Source organism: Delphinus delphis, chromosome 6 (assembly GCF_949987515.2).
Source record: "Delphinus delphis chromosome 6, mDelDel1.2, whole genome shotgun sequence".
In the NCBI taxonomy this organism is placed as follows: domain Eukaryota; kingdom Metazoa; phylum Chordata; class Mammalia; order Artiodactyla; family Delphinidae; genus Delphinus; species Delphinus delphis.
Genome location: NC_082688.1, coordinates 56,530,676 through 56,545,574, shown reverse-complemented (window position 1 = coordinate 56,545,574; position 14,899 = coordinate 56,530,676). Strand labels below are relative to the sequence as shown.

General features: G+C 41.8%; 1 protein-coding gene across 2 annotated transcripts in view; it reads left to right on the top strand.

Annotated features, from left to right (window-relative positions):
- The window catches only part of GLDC (glycine decarboxylase), a 99,281-nt gene extending 86,398 nt beyond the window's left edge, over positions 1–12,883 (top strand). The window contains exons 22-25 of one of the 2 annotated variants that reach the window (XM_060014732.2): positions 6,330–6,425; positions 9,430–9,602; positions 11,184–11,264; positions 11,801–12,883. In XM_060014732.2, coding sequence (XP_059870715.1) covers positions 6,330–6,425; positions 9,430–9,602; positions 11,184–11,264; positions 11,801–11,944 — 494 coding nt within the window. In that variant the 3' untranslated portion in view covers positions 11,945–12,883. The other variant, XM_069540772.1, reaches the window with a different exon arrangement.
- Positions 12,884–14,899: the final 2,016 nt, after the last annotated feature.

Genomic DNA, 14,899 nt, shown 5'->3' with positions numbered 1-14,899 from the left:
TGGACAGGCGGCGCATGGGCTGTGGGCACAGAATCTGAGACCAGGGAGCCACGGGTCTTGAGCTTGGGGCAGAGAGAGCAGAGAGCCGTCAGTAACCAGTGCCCAGACCCAGGGCCACGGGTACGAGGCCCCTCTTTGGCTCTTAGTGTCTCCAGCCCAGGGAAGTGTGCATTTCCACCTGTGATCTTTAATTTAAAGGCTCATCTTGCTTTGTAAATATGTATCCAAAAGGGTGGTTCTGGAGTTTGAAAATAGAAAAGAACTAAATAATCGGGAGCTCTGGTTAACAATGCTCCCCAGAGAGTAGGAAAGAAAGTTGTGGGCAATATGTCTCTAAGCAACACAATGAAATGCTTTTGTTGGGTATGAAAGAAGCTACAAGAGCTACTAATTAATTCAAATATAGCTCCTGTGCTGTGAGATGCATCCTGCTTATGTATTGGCCTTCAGGATTAGCATCAGTATTGGTTTTGTCTGATTATATAAGTCATGTACATATGCTCAACATAGAACATTTGGACAATAAAAAAGTTTGAGGAGGAAAATGTAAGTGATCCATGGTTCCATCAAGCAGACATAACCACTGAATATTTTGCTGTATTCCTTCCCACCTTAGACAATTGAGATCATATTATAAACACAGTGTGTATCCTGTTTTTTAACTTTATTTAATATTGCGATTATTTCCCTCGTCATTAAAGGGGCTTTGAAAGTTGCTACATCGATTCTATCATATATACCATGATTTAAGTAATTGTAGGGGTCTCCCTCGCCGCCCGCCTCCTGCCCACCATGTTATTTGCTTTTGTAACAATGCTGCAATGAACATCTTTTACCTAGAGTTTTTTTTTAAACGTCCTTGACTATTTCCGCAGGTTAGAGTTGTAGAAGAGAAGTTATCTCAGAGGATCTGAATGCATTTAAGCTCTTGAAATGTATGGCCTTGTTTCCCCTCAGAGACAATAGCAATTGATTTCATTCTAAGAGCATACGAGTGACCATCGCACTAGAGCCCAGTGAGCACCAAGTGCCAGGCTGGGAAAGCAACACAAACCAAACCCCAAATGTCTTTGCCAATTTGATGGGTGAAAATCATCTTTTTGCTTTAATTTACAAGGTTTAGGGTTTTTTTCTTCTAATTGTTATTTTTTATTTAATACTTCCTTAGGATTAAGTTTATTTAACAACTTCATTGAGATAGGATTCACATACCATACACATCACCCACTGAATTTCAGTGGTTTTTAGTGTGCTCACAGAGTTGTGCAATGCAAGCCTGAGTTCTTTAGAGCAAGAACGAATGTGGTGTGGACCGCATGGGGATGCATGGCACTCCAGGAGGGGAAAGTGAATGAGCACCTGTGGCTCAGGTGCCTGCCGCGTGCTTGGCATCACGTGACTGGTTCAGGCAGAGACTGTCCCAGGAGATTCGCAACACAGAAAGATGGATGAAATTTCCATTTGTTTCCATTTTATCCAAGAATTAAATAATGAATTGTATTTCTCATCCCAAGCAGAAAGAGATTGGTGATTACAGACTTTCTTACCCAATCCCAAAGTTCATGAAACCAAAAATTGTCTCGTGTTTGGTCTGGTAAACACATTCATTATACAATCGGAGGCTTAGTATTTTAGGGCCTAAAAAAGAATGATCGCCGTACCTCCTGAGAGCCCAAAATAGAAATGTTCTTAATAAACACATTGTATTCCAAAATGTCTAATGGCAATATTAGAAGACGTTACTCATCTTAATCATATTTACCAGCTCTAAATAAGACTGGAATCACGGACGACTGTGAGGCAATAATTTTAATGAACTCCAGGCTTCCCTTTATGAACCATTTCTTTGAGAGATTTGAAAATACCAGTGAAACTTGTTGAGGCTTAGGGTTTTGTGAAACAAGGAAGTGATAGCCAAGAATTGGGATGGGGAAGCAGCAGTAGTATCTATTCTGCTAGGATAAGGAAAGGAATTACCTCAGGTAGGGTGAGGCATTTTTAAAGGAGGAACTGAAAAAATTCACAGGTGTCTGCTCTCGTGGGAGGCTAGGCTCACTGTTTGACCCAAGTAGAGTTCCCGTCAGTGGATAGGCCATTTTGTTAGTAGCCCAGTGTTTTATTTATGTTTTAATTTCTTAAATGCTTATCTCTTTTTGACCTTAGGCAAACCTAACTCTGCCTGGAAATTCCTGTCCCTGAGAGGTTTCCCGGTGGCCTTTATGGGCAGGTGGACATGGGCCTTAGAGGCTGGACCCTCACATCCCTGGCTGGGAAGTGACCTCCTGAGGCTAGAGGGGGGTGGCCCACCTACTTGACCTCATTCCCAGGGAAACAGGAGTCTTGATGCTGTTAGTTGTGGTCCCTGGGTTGCAAATGAAAAGCTTGACCGAGTGTTGATTGCCCACCCAAGCTTTCTAATTAGCTAGTGAGTTCCATTTATTTCTAGGCACTCACTCTGAGGATGCAGGATAAGAAGGTTTCAGTGCCTGCTCTCAAGGAGGGTTTTGGGAAGCCTTATCTTTCTGTAGCACTTTCCCATGTCATCTTCAGCCTTGTAAGATAATTAACACATGAGGGGTTGAGAGGGGGGATGTTCCAAGCTTAGAGCCAAGCCGCTTGCTTTCTTTTTTTTTTTTTTAATTGGGGTATAGTTGCTTTACAAATCTGTGTTAGTTTCTTCTGTACAGCAAAGTGAATCAGCAATACGTATATATATATCCCCTCTTTTTTGGATTTCCTTCCCATTTAGGTCAGCACAGAGCATAGAGTTCCCTGTGCTATACAAAGTTCTCATTAGTTATCAATTTTACACTTAGCAGTGTATATATGTCAATCCCAATCTCCCAATTCATCCCCCCGCTTACTCCTTAGCATCCATACGTTTGTTCTCTACGTCTGTGTCTCTATTTCTGCTTTGTAAATAAGATTGTCTATACCAGTTTTTTTCAGATTCCACATATATGTGTTAATATATGATATCTGACTTCACTCTGTATGACAGTCTGTAGGTCCATCCATGTTTCTATAAATGACCCAATTTCGATCCTTTTTATGGCTGAGTAATATTCCATCGTATATACATACCACATCTTCCTTTTTACTTTTTTTTTTTTTTTTTTTTGGCGGTACGCGGGCCTCTCACTGCTATGGCCTCTCCCGCTGCAGAGCACAGGCTCCGGACGTGCAGGCTCAGCGGCCATGGCTCACAGGCCCAGCCGCTCCACGGCATGTGGGATCCTCTCGGACCGGGGCACGAACCCGTGTCCCCTGCATCAGCAGGCAGACTCTCAACCACTGCGCCACCAGGGAAGCCCCACATCTTTAACCATACGTCTGTTGATGGACATTTAGATTGCTTCCATGTCCTGGCTATTGTAAATAGTGCTGCAATGAACATTGGGGTACATATATCTTTTTAAATTAATTTTTAATCTTTTCCAGATGTATACCCAGGAGTGGAATTGCTAGATGATAGTTCTATTTTTAGTTTTTAAGGAACCTCCATACTGTTCTCCATAGTGGCTGTATCAATTTACCTTCCCACCAACAATGCATGAGGGTTCCCTTTTCTCCACACCCTCTCCAGCATTTATTGTTTGTGGATGATGGCCATTCTGACTGGTGTGAGGTGATACCTCATTGTAGTTTTGACTTGCATTTCTCTAATAATTAGTGATGTTGAGCATCTTTTCAAATGTTTGTTGACCATCTGTATATTTTCTTTGGAGAAATGTCTGTTTAGGTCTTCTGCCCATTTTCTGATTGCGTTGTTTTTTTTGATATTGAGCTGCATGAGCTGTTTGTATATTTTGGAGATTAATCCTTTGTCAGTTGCTTCATTTGCAAATATTTTCTCCCATTCTGAGGGTTGTCTTTTCGTCTTGTTTATGGTTTCCTTTGCTGTGTAAAAGCTTTGAAGTTTCATGAGGTCCCACTTGTTTATTTTTGGTTTTATTTCCATTCCTCTAGGAGGTGGGTCAAAAAAGATCTTGCTGTGATTTATGTCATAGAGTGTTCTGCCTATGTTTTCCTCTAAGCTTTTTATAGTGTCTGGCCTTACATTTAGGTCTTTAATCCATTTTGAGTTTATTTTTGTGTATGGTGTTAGGGAGTGTTCTAATTTCATTCTCTTGCATGTAGCTGTCCAGTTTTCCCAGCACCACTTATTGAAGAGGCCGTCTGTGCTCCACTGTATATTCTGGCCTCCTTTGTCATAGATTAGGTAACCACAGGTGTGTGGCTTATCTCTGGGCTTTCTATCCTGTACCACTGATCTATATTTCTGTTGTTGTGCCAGTACCATACTGTCTAGAGCCAAGCCACTTTTATTTTGCTCTTCCATCATCCCCCCGACCCCTCTTCTTTCCTTGCTCCTTCAACTTACCCTTTCAGACTCTCTGCTATAGTCATGGTTAGGCCCAGAGGAAACACATACTCACTGAAAATTAAAACTTGCACTGAACAGTTTATACAATTTCTACTTCAGATTACTCTGACTCACCATATGCCATATATTTTCTCCTTAAAAACTGCAAACAAAGATGAACATCTTGGGATCTGGCCTCCAAGAACAACCAAGTTTAAATTTCACCCCTTTTCAGCCTGAAGTAGAGAGAGAGAGGAGAGAGAGAGATGCCGAAATCCCACTACAGTTTCCATTTGAACGTATTAGAATATGGACTTAGAAAATAACATCTGAACCTCATTTTGAAAATGGAGCTCTTCCCAAACCACTTGGCTGTGGCGGGGCCTCTGCAGATGAAGTCTTGCTTTAGCAGCACTGGGCTGGGCTTGGCTTGATGCGGCCTTTCAGCTATTACTGAACCTCTGCTTGAAAGACTGTGCTGTCTGCCCGCCAGCAAGAGAGACTCCTCCCCACCGTGTGTCCATCTCCTCCTCTCCTCCTGATGGCTGAGTGTTCTTCAGAGCAGTGAGCTCCATTAGCCGCCTTCTTCGAGTCATTGTCATGGTACTGGGATGGCTGCCAGAGCCTCAGAAAAGAAAGGTCGAAGCTTGAGGTTGGGCTCCCCAAATGGGGTAGTGTCATAGGGCATTTAGCATTCCTGAAATTAATAGTTGATGAGGATTTAAATAATGTCATGATTTTCCCCCTGAACATTCCAGCTAGTCATTCCTTTTAGGCACTTTTTTTTTGGTCTAAGTTTATCTACCTCTGAATACACCTTTCTAGTTTTGAACCACACTCCTCACAATTGAATCCTCATCACGGTTAGAAAGCTTGTTTTAAAAATATGCAGTGACAGTATATTCAAAGTCTCATACTTTTGTTTTCAAACAAAGCCAATCCCTTCATATGTATTCATCACACAAGAAACAGAGCAGTTCACAAACTAGATCTCCAGGGGCTGTTAATGACTGGAGCTTTTCTTCTCAGGCTTGAGGAGTTATGTCAGCTCCAAGTATCTGTAAGTAGATTCACTGTTTGCTGAGGGTCAGGGTAGGGGGTTAAGAAGGAGTACGTTATTTTCACCTGAGTAGATACTTTCCTTGAAGGAAATTCATCAGTTGTGTGGGCCATGGAATTCGGGAAGCTCCCGGGAATGTTGTTCTATTTAAGAAAATGCTGACTTACTCCGTGGTTTATTCTAGATGTTGGATGGGTGGTCAACAAGTCATGCTGGGGAGATGGCAGCCTGAGGCTAGAGAGGCAATTGGTTTACAAATTAGAACAAAGTGAACTGACCCCCACAAGACTTCGGCCTCATCAGCTCCTTGCCACTTGTGGTGTGCTGTTTGACAGCCCTTTATTTCTAATTCTCAGCCTGAAGCCTGAAACCAAAACCTCAAAAGCCCCTTTGAAGAATCAAATAAAATTCTGTGTCTTATGGATATTTGTTTAGTATGTATTTACACACACACACACAGAAGAAACCGTTATTTGATGTTGGGAGCAATGTTGTTGAAAAGGGTGTCAATGTACCTTTAACTCTAGAAATATTTTATATAAAAGGATCAGGCCCATGATGACATGTTTAACTGTCGCAAGTAGATTTTAGGTCCTTTGAGTAGAAATGGTCTCATCCCCTGGGATCTCAGCAAGTCTTCCAGCTACTGTTCCACCTCCCACCAGCCTCCTGGCTCATGGGTGTGTTGAGCACTGAGGATGGGACATATTGGCCCAACATGTTAACAATTTTTATATGTAATAAGAGCAGATGAAATCTTTGTTGTCAACTATAAACTTACCAAATGCCCATGGTTTCTTGGTCCTCAATGATATGCATTAAAAAGCTGGTTTATTTGTTCATTTGCTTGGGTAAAACAACAAGCTGATGTTAATCTTGAGCTAAAATAATCTTCCTCAACAGGTTATGTGGCTCATGAGTTTATTTTGGATACAAGACCCTTCAAAAAGTCTGCAAATATTGAGGCCGTCGATGTGGCCAAGAGGCTTCAGGATTATGGTGAGTGGTCTCCCGGGAGTGACCCCTTGTAGGGGAACTTGGGTTTTTGACATTCATGTAGCTGCCCATGTTGGCTATGGACCACAGACTGACTGTGCAGGTACCATAGTAAACTGATCCACAGGCTAAATGGGGATCTGGGGGCTGTGGACAGAGAAAAAACTTTGCCCATGACTCCATCGGTACCATCCTTCAAAAGATATTAAATCACGCATCTTGAATCCATCAGCAGCTAGGTAAAGAAGACTTTATAGTTAACAGTTAAAAATCCCAGAGAAAATGATTGCTGCTCTCTGCCCATGTTTCTGGTAAATCCTTCCACCTATCCTACTCCTGGTAAACAGAGAGGTCCATGAAAGTGAAGGAAGTGAAGCAGGCATCCTGTAGGAGTGTTAGAAAGATGAGTGGCATTTGAGTTTTATAGCCACCTCAGTCGTGGCATAGCTGTTTCAGCTGCTCATAGAGATGAAGGAATAGGTGCACCTTGTTTTCCCAGAGATGATGTGATTTTTCTGTGAAGTCTTTTATCTGTGTGTTCTTAGTGGATGTTCACTCAGCACAGCCGTTATTAAAATACATTTTCTTAGTGACATTATTAATAACATCACAGAACCTTCAATTCTCAGGAAGGCTAAGTTGGGGAAAACTTTGCCTTTTGATGGATGTGGAGTCCTATCTGAATTTTAAGATGATTTGAATGACTTCTTTTAATAAGGAATGTAAAATGTTTAATAATTTAATAGTTTTACTATCGTATCATAACGGGAGTCCCACGTGTGTGACTCATTTCTCTCGTGAATGAATGATCTTATTATGTAGAGTTACACTGATAATAAATGGGAAAACCAGAGAGTTTTCATTAATGAAATTAGCCATTACCTCAAAATCTCCTGTTGGCTGCTCCTATGACCTGACTTAACTTCTCAGGCAATGGCTGAGTGATGGCTGATTCAGGTTAAGGCTTCCCTTCTGTGATGTGTGGTCTGTATCCCACATCTGACTGCAGCAGCATTTGCAGGGAGCGAGGTGGGGGATGGAGGTAGGAGGGAAGTGGTATTTGAAGTCACTGCCCAGTATTTCCAAGTTCTGCTCTATCTACAACCTTGATATTTTGATGTTTGATAGAGTGATGGCTATGCTTGCCCTAAGCCCAGAACTGTCCAGGTGCCTGGCACATAGGAGGCACTCGGAACAATTGTGCTTAATAAGTGAGAGAATGAATGAATGGCTAAGTAAAAAAAACAACAGTGAAAATGACAACACAGATTCTGGGTCTAAATCACCTACTGAATCAGAATTACTGATTACACTAGGGGTGAGGCCTAGTAATCTGTGTTTACAAGCACTTGGATGAGTCCTATCAGGTGAGTTGTGGGTGGGGCATGCTGCCATATGGCAGAGATTTCTAAACTTAACCTGATTCTGATATGAGTTTTTAAAGGCTCATACCTTGGATTTCCTGAATCAGGGTTAAAATCCAGGAATCCGTGTTTCCATGACAACTCAGATGGTTCCAGATATGGGAACCACTACAGCAGAAAATACTGGGCTGAATTTGCTCACACATGGAATTGAGGTCAGACTTAATGGGTAATGAGATCAGCTTGTTGTTTAAAAAAGAAATCCCTTTCTGATTTGGGTGACACAGTTGTAGGCATTTGTCAAAATTCATTAAATTGTACACTTAAGATCTGTGTATTTTGCAATATGTAAACTATCACAAAAATATGGGGACAGATACTGAATTCAGATATTGAATTCTAGCTAATAATATGCATGCTGAAGTGCTTAAGGGGGAAGTGTACTGATGACTGCAACATGCTTGGAAATGCATCAAAACTAAGGTGGATGCCTTAGATATGTGATAGGAATAGATGACTAGATAGATATGTGATAAAGCAAACAGAGCATCATTGTAGATTCTAGGTAGAAGGTATATGGGTGTTCACTCTACAGTCCTTTCAACTTATTGGTATATTTGAACAATTTTATAATGAAATGTTGAGAAGACAATCCCTTAAAGAATGCAGGCATGACTCTATAAAGCACTCCACGTAATGATGCACACCAGAATTGGGAACCATTGCCCTCCAGGGCCAACTTAGTTGACAGAAATATCAACCTGGGAGCTGTTCACCTTTTAAAGTTTCATAGGAAAAAGTGTAAGAATTGGGAAAAAGTTTTTGGCTTTTGTCCAGGAAATCTCTCTCTTGACCATGTGTCTTGTCGATTGATCTTAACATGTGAAAGCTTTTGGAAACATAGAAATACCTTCAGCCTGTATTCAGTGTAAAGGTGAAGACTTTCTACATCCTGGGCAGGCCTCAGTTTCCTCATCTGTAAAATAGGGACAGTAACACTCACCCCAGGCTTCTTAATGCTTGTTACCTCATTATTTAACTTTTGGTAGGCTATAATATTTTAATTTCTCTTAACCTAAAGTATTACATGAACATTATAAAAGGATTCTAAAACACAAAGTGAAATAAAAACCCTAGTCTCATTTTCTGGCAATAACCCTGTTAGAATTTTAGTATTTATTCTTCAAAGCAGCTTCCCTCATAAAATATACACACATACATACATATATAAAGTGTATGTGTATATATACATATACACACATATATAAATGTGTATATATATAAATACTTTGCCATTTTTAAAATAGAAATGAGACAATATCATTAGGTAGCTTGCCTTTTTCACTTAAGTTGGGTAAACATTCAAAAATATTAACTAATATACATTTAAATACTAAGAATGGTTGCATATTTATTGTATGGAAGCCCAGTAAAATTTGCCTAATCAATCCTCTATTGTTGGATGTTAGGTTATTTCCTAAGCTTTTCTTCCATAAATAGTGCTAAAATGAATCCCTAGATATATACGGTAGCAAATTTATCAGATTATTTTCCTTGGGATAAACTATAAGATGGGGAGGGTCTCTTCTTCCCAATTGGGGAGGTCAAAGTTAGTGACACAATTTCCCCCATCTCTTTTGCAGGATTTCATGCCCCTACCATGTCCTGGCCAGTGGCAGGCACTCTCATGATTGAGCCCACTGAGTCGGAAGACAAGGCAGAACTGGATAGATTCTGCGATGCCATGATCAGCATTCGGCAGGAAATCGCCGACATTGAGGAGGGCCGCATCGACCCTAGGGTCAATCCACTGAAGGTACGTAGGCACTGGTACTTTATCTAAAGTATCCCAGAGAGTAGAAAACAGTGTCTGGATGGTTTGCCGGCAACCTCTGAAGTCTTACTGGAAGATGATATTCTTGCCTAGAATAATGCCATTCTTCTGAGCAGACCATACGTTCATTACCTGGAAGTTTAAATCTTCTTGAATCAACACAACAGTGGTTACTCAAGTATAATGTGGTTATTTATTTTTTTTCCTTTTTTTTTTTTTAAAGATTTTTTTGATGTGGACCATTTTTAAAGTCTTTATTGAATTTGTTACAATATTGCTTGTTTTATGTTTCCGTTTTTTGGCCACGAGTCATGTGGGATCTTAGCTCCCTGACCAGGGATGGAACCCGCAACACCTGCATTGGAAGGCAGTCTTAACCGCTGGACCGCCAGGGAAACCCCGAATGTGGTTATTTCTGATGTTTTAACTTTATGTATGCGTTTGGTGGTTGCGGGAGCTATTTACCCCACAAGGACCCAGTTGGCTTCCAAAGGAGGGAGCAGAGGCTGAAGGACCCTATATAGCTGGAGAAGTCTTATCATTCTGTGTCTCTGTTTGATGTACTCTACTGAGATTATTTACCTTATAAACTCTGGATAAATATATTCTTTTATTGGAGTAGTTATCTCTTAGAACAAGATTGGTACTTGGCCTGAATGTTTTACCATGTTTATGGCCTACACTGGAAAAAAAATTGTTAGGCATTACTTCGCCTCTTCCAAAATATGTTCCTTTTATATCTGGTCAGAGCTCTAAGTTCTGCATTAGGTCCAGACATTATTAAGCTGAGGGATCATGAACTGAGAATACCTCGAAGGCTGTGGTTCTGTTGTTATGGCTTCAAGCCAGAGGAGTATGAGATGTTCAGGGGAGCTCAGACAAGTTCCAGAGCTGCCCAGCTGAAGGTGGAGTGCTGGGGCCAGTGGCTGGCGGGAGAAGGCCAGCACCGTGCTCAGTGTGAGTTTGACAGGGTAGTGGAGGAATATAGGATTTGCTCTCATTATTATTTCTCTTTTCTCTGGATTCTTTCAGGGTTTAGGCCGTTTTTTAAAAAATAGCAATAGACATCTAAAGAATACAATACTGAGATACAAAAGCAAGTGGAGGATAATACTCACAGGATGATATAAGGTTTAAAAGTGTACCAAACTAGGCTCTATGCAGTTTATTAATATATGCAGAAATAGTATAAAAACACGATGAGAATTGTGACAACCAAATTCAAGGTAGTGGTTATCGCTGGGGAGGAGGGCCAGCAATAAGATGGAAAGGGGATATGCAGGCAGCTTCAACTGTATCTGTAATGTTTCTTGTTTTAAAAGGTTAAGAAATATGACAAAAATGTTGATTTATGTTGGGTGCTTATTTTATTACTGTAACTTTCTGATATTTGAAATATTTCACAGTAAAAATTTCCCTACCAAAATTTCCTTCCCCCCAAACTGAAACAAAACCACCACCCTCCGTCCATGGGCTTCCATCACCTCACTGGTTAATGTGATGTGCAGAAGGAAAAGGCAGTGTTCTGCTCTGACCCCTCTCCCGTCCATGTCTCTGTCTCAGATGTCTCCACACTCGTTGACCTGCGTCACATCCTCCCACTGGGATCGGCCGTATTCCAGAGAGGTGGCAGCATTCCCACTTGTAAGTTCTCCTCTGAAACTGGATGTGCCAGCTGGTCCACGTTCATGGGTGTATGAGAGGCCATCACCTGCTCTGAAGGGCTCCCACTCTTGCTGTCTCCTCACCATAGTGACCACATGTAGTCAGGACAGTGCAGAACCCAGGAATTGGCTTTCAGAGCTCTGAGGTCAGAGTCAGAATGCCAACCAGGGGCCTGGGAATCCTCAGGGTGCACAGTGCAGGAAGACCAAACGGGAGTCCCTGTCAAGTGGATCGATGTTTTCTACCATCATCCAACAGAGAGATGGCCCCAAATGCAGTCTTTCTCCCCTTTGATTCTTAGGTGAAGGTGCTCTGTGGTATGCTCGGCAGAGCAGGGACAGGGGGATTCTGATGGACAGTAATGAAGGAGTTTGGATTTTAGCTTTTTATACTTTTTGAGTACTTGTTGGGCTAATGGTACCTCAGGCCGTGGGAATATCATTGCAGTTTCCTCTTCCCCACCAAGAGAAACCTCTCAGAATATCCCGAAGATTTCCGTCTTTTGTCCCTTGCAGCCCTTCGTGAAACCAGAAAACAAATTCTGGCCAACCATTGCCCGGATTGATGACATCTATGGAGATCAGCACCTGGTTTGTACCTGCCCACCCATGGATGTTTACGAGTCCCCATTTTCTGAACAGAAGAGGGCCTCTTCTTAATCTTCTCTCCCTAAGTTCAAGTGACTGATTTAATGGCTTTGGCGCGCCTGATAAAGAAATATTTCACTTTGCACCACAGACTCAAGTAGGGGTTTTATATACTGTGTATATTTTTGTAATCTCTCTCAAGGTAAATGTAAATACAATTAGCATAGTGAGTGGAAGCTCATTGTTGGAAGATTGATTTGCTTTGGTGCCTCTGCTTTCACATGTAGCAGTTGATGTTCAGGTTGCCTTGATTGGGACCACTTAGTTTTTTGCATAGAAAATTTGGGGTGTGCTAGTAACTTTAACTCCAATGTAGCAAGTTTGCAGTACAGAGACTATACTGAAGATCCGATAGACATATTTTTATTCCAAATAAGTCCTTGTGGACTGTGCCATCTGTGGGAAATCCCAGGGCAAATGTTTACATTTTGTATACACTGAAGAAATCTTTTTCCTCCTACTAATTTGCCTAATCTGTAATAGTATTTCTGAGTGTTCTCCTTTTTCCATGTGTGTAGTTTTTTAAAAATCTGCAATTAATAATATTCTAATAAAAGCATTGCAATTTGAAGAATGCCTTCTTGGTCCACTTTCCAATGTTAACTCCCATGTACCCTAGTTTCAGAGGAGTTTGAAGGGTAATGAGAATACTCAACCCAGTAGAACCGTTACATTATTAGTTGTGTCTTTGGCTAAAGAAACAGTTTGTATGTCTCAGTCAGCAGTGAATGCCACTTTAGCCCTTTCTGCTAGAATTGTGTTTGGCTGCATATAACTGAAAAACAACCACAGCATTTTAATTAAACAGCAGCTCATTTTTTCTCATTTAACAGTAAGTCCAGAGATAAGAAGCCGAGGGGTAGTCTTCAGTTTTCCTGTTCTGCCTCCTTTGCATACAGTCTTCATCCTCACGGTCCCAAGATGGCTACTGCATACCCGGGCATCACATACCCATTCTAGGCAGGAAGAAGGAGGAAAAACAAAAGGCAGATTCCATCCAAGTCAGGTGCTTTTGAAATGCTTTCCCAGAGGTTCCACCCAGTAACTTCTGCTTACTTTTAACTGGCCAGGCTTGGTTCAAATTGCCACTCCTAGCTGCAAGGGAGTATGAGAAGGTCTTTTACCTGGGCATGTTACTGCCCCAAAGAAAACCAGAAGTTTGTTAATTGAAGAAAAGGAAAAGAATGAGTTTCAGGTAGGCAATTAGCACGCCTGCCACAAGTAACTTTTCCCTAGAAATAGCAAATGCTTCATATGTTCCTCCCCAAAAGTTATTGAGCATCTGCTCTAACCCTGACTACTTGGTTCCTTGTTTGTTACTCAACCAACCATCATTCAAGCTATTATGATAGTGACCAGAACGAAAGGTCTGCGTGCTCTATTGAATGCTCTGCAAGCGGTCTACTCATTCTCACACTTAAAAGTTTGTAGAACTGTTCATTTCAGCCTAACTAAGCAGTAGCGAAGTGATGGGATCCATGGTTCCTTTTTTACATAATAATTAAATGATTAATATCTGTTGAGTACTTCTCAGGTACTTTTCTAAGTGTTTATTATTTCATTGGAGCCTCACAACATTCCACTTTTACACGCGGGGGAAGGTATGGAAGGATGCCCAAGGTCACACAGCTGATGAGAAAGAACAGCCAGAATCTGAACCCAGGCTGAACAACTCCAGTTCCTACCGGTGTAAACTGGGTACCACACTGCCATGGTCACCACACACCTGGAGACTCTGCCCTTCCTGAGCTGGAAACCAGGCTCTCAACACAGACTGACCATCAGGGAATGGAGTAGCCCCTTCTGAGGAAGCACAAGCATGTGTAAACAAACCATCAGAGTGAACAGCAATTCTTTTCTTTCTTATCAGACTGTAAAGTGTTAGTGGTCGAGTACCCAAGTTGTCTCCACAGCTGGTCATTCACTGCTTGCCTTGGAATATGTTAGGGGCAAAAGCAGGTGATTAAGAGAGTTGAAGTAAACTGTCTGTCTTCACTATTAAGTCACTCATGCGTTCACCTGAGGCTTGTGCCATCTTTCCCTGCTCCGGGTCTTTGCCCGTGTAGTATCGTCCACCTGGAGCACTTGTCCCTGTCACCTTTGCTTTGCTGGCTCCCGTTTGTTCTTCATGTTCCAGCATCTCTTCAGGAGGTCTTCTGCACGTCTCCATGAAATGGGATCTCTCTTTTTCTAGCTTGGCACTCAGTTTGTTATCCTACACTCTGCACAGTTAGTAATTATTCTGTTTACTTGATTTTTGTCTACCTCATTAGACTGAGTTTTCTGAGAGCAGGGACCATATCTCATTCATCATTGGATTCCCAGTGCTGAGCTGGGGTCTTCCACATTGTATGTGTTCAACAAACAAATATATATTGAATGAATGAAGGAATAATCCTTGATCTCAAAGAGGGACACTGCCATGGAAACCAGTATTCCCAGTGCATGCTGTGAGGGTTCTATTAAAGCTAAGTACAAAATGCCAGGCCTGGGAGACACGCCTCTGGACAGGCTTTGTATAGTTCCCCCTCACCCCCACCTTGTGATAAAATTTACCATTTTAACCATTTTAAATTATTCAATTCAGGGGCATTAAGTACCTACAAAATGTTATGGAGAATATACCTTTTGAGCACTTTTGAAGATGAGGAGTCTGATGTAGACACACACATACATCCTGTGAATCGGGCATCCCCTTGGCCTTCTCACAGCCCTGGGACAGGCCACAGGCCACTCCTGGAACAACCCTCGCCTTGTAGCTGTGTGTCATAGAGGGGAAGGGCCCCAGCTCAGTCTGAAAACGCCATGAAGGATTTCCCTGGTGGTGCAGTGGTTAAGAATCCACCTGCCAATGCAGGGGACACGGGTTTGAGCCCTGGTCCGGTAAGATCCCACATGCCGCGGAGCAAGTAAGACTGTGCGCCACAACTACTGAGCCTGTGCTCTAGAGCCCGCGAGCCACAACTA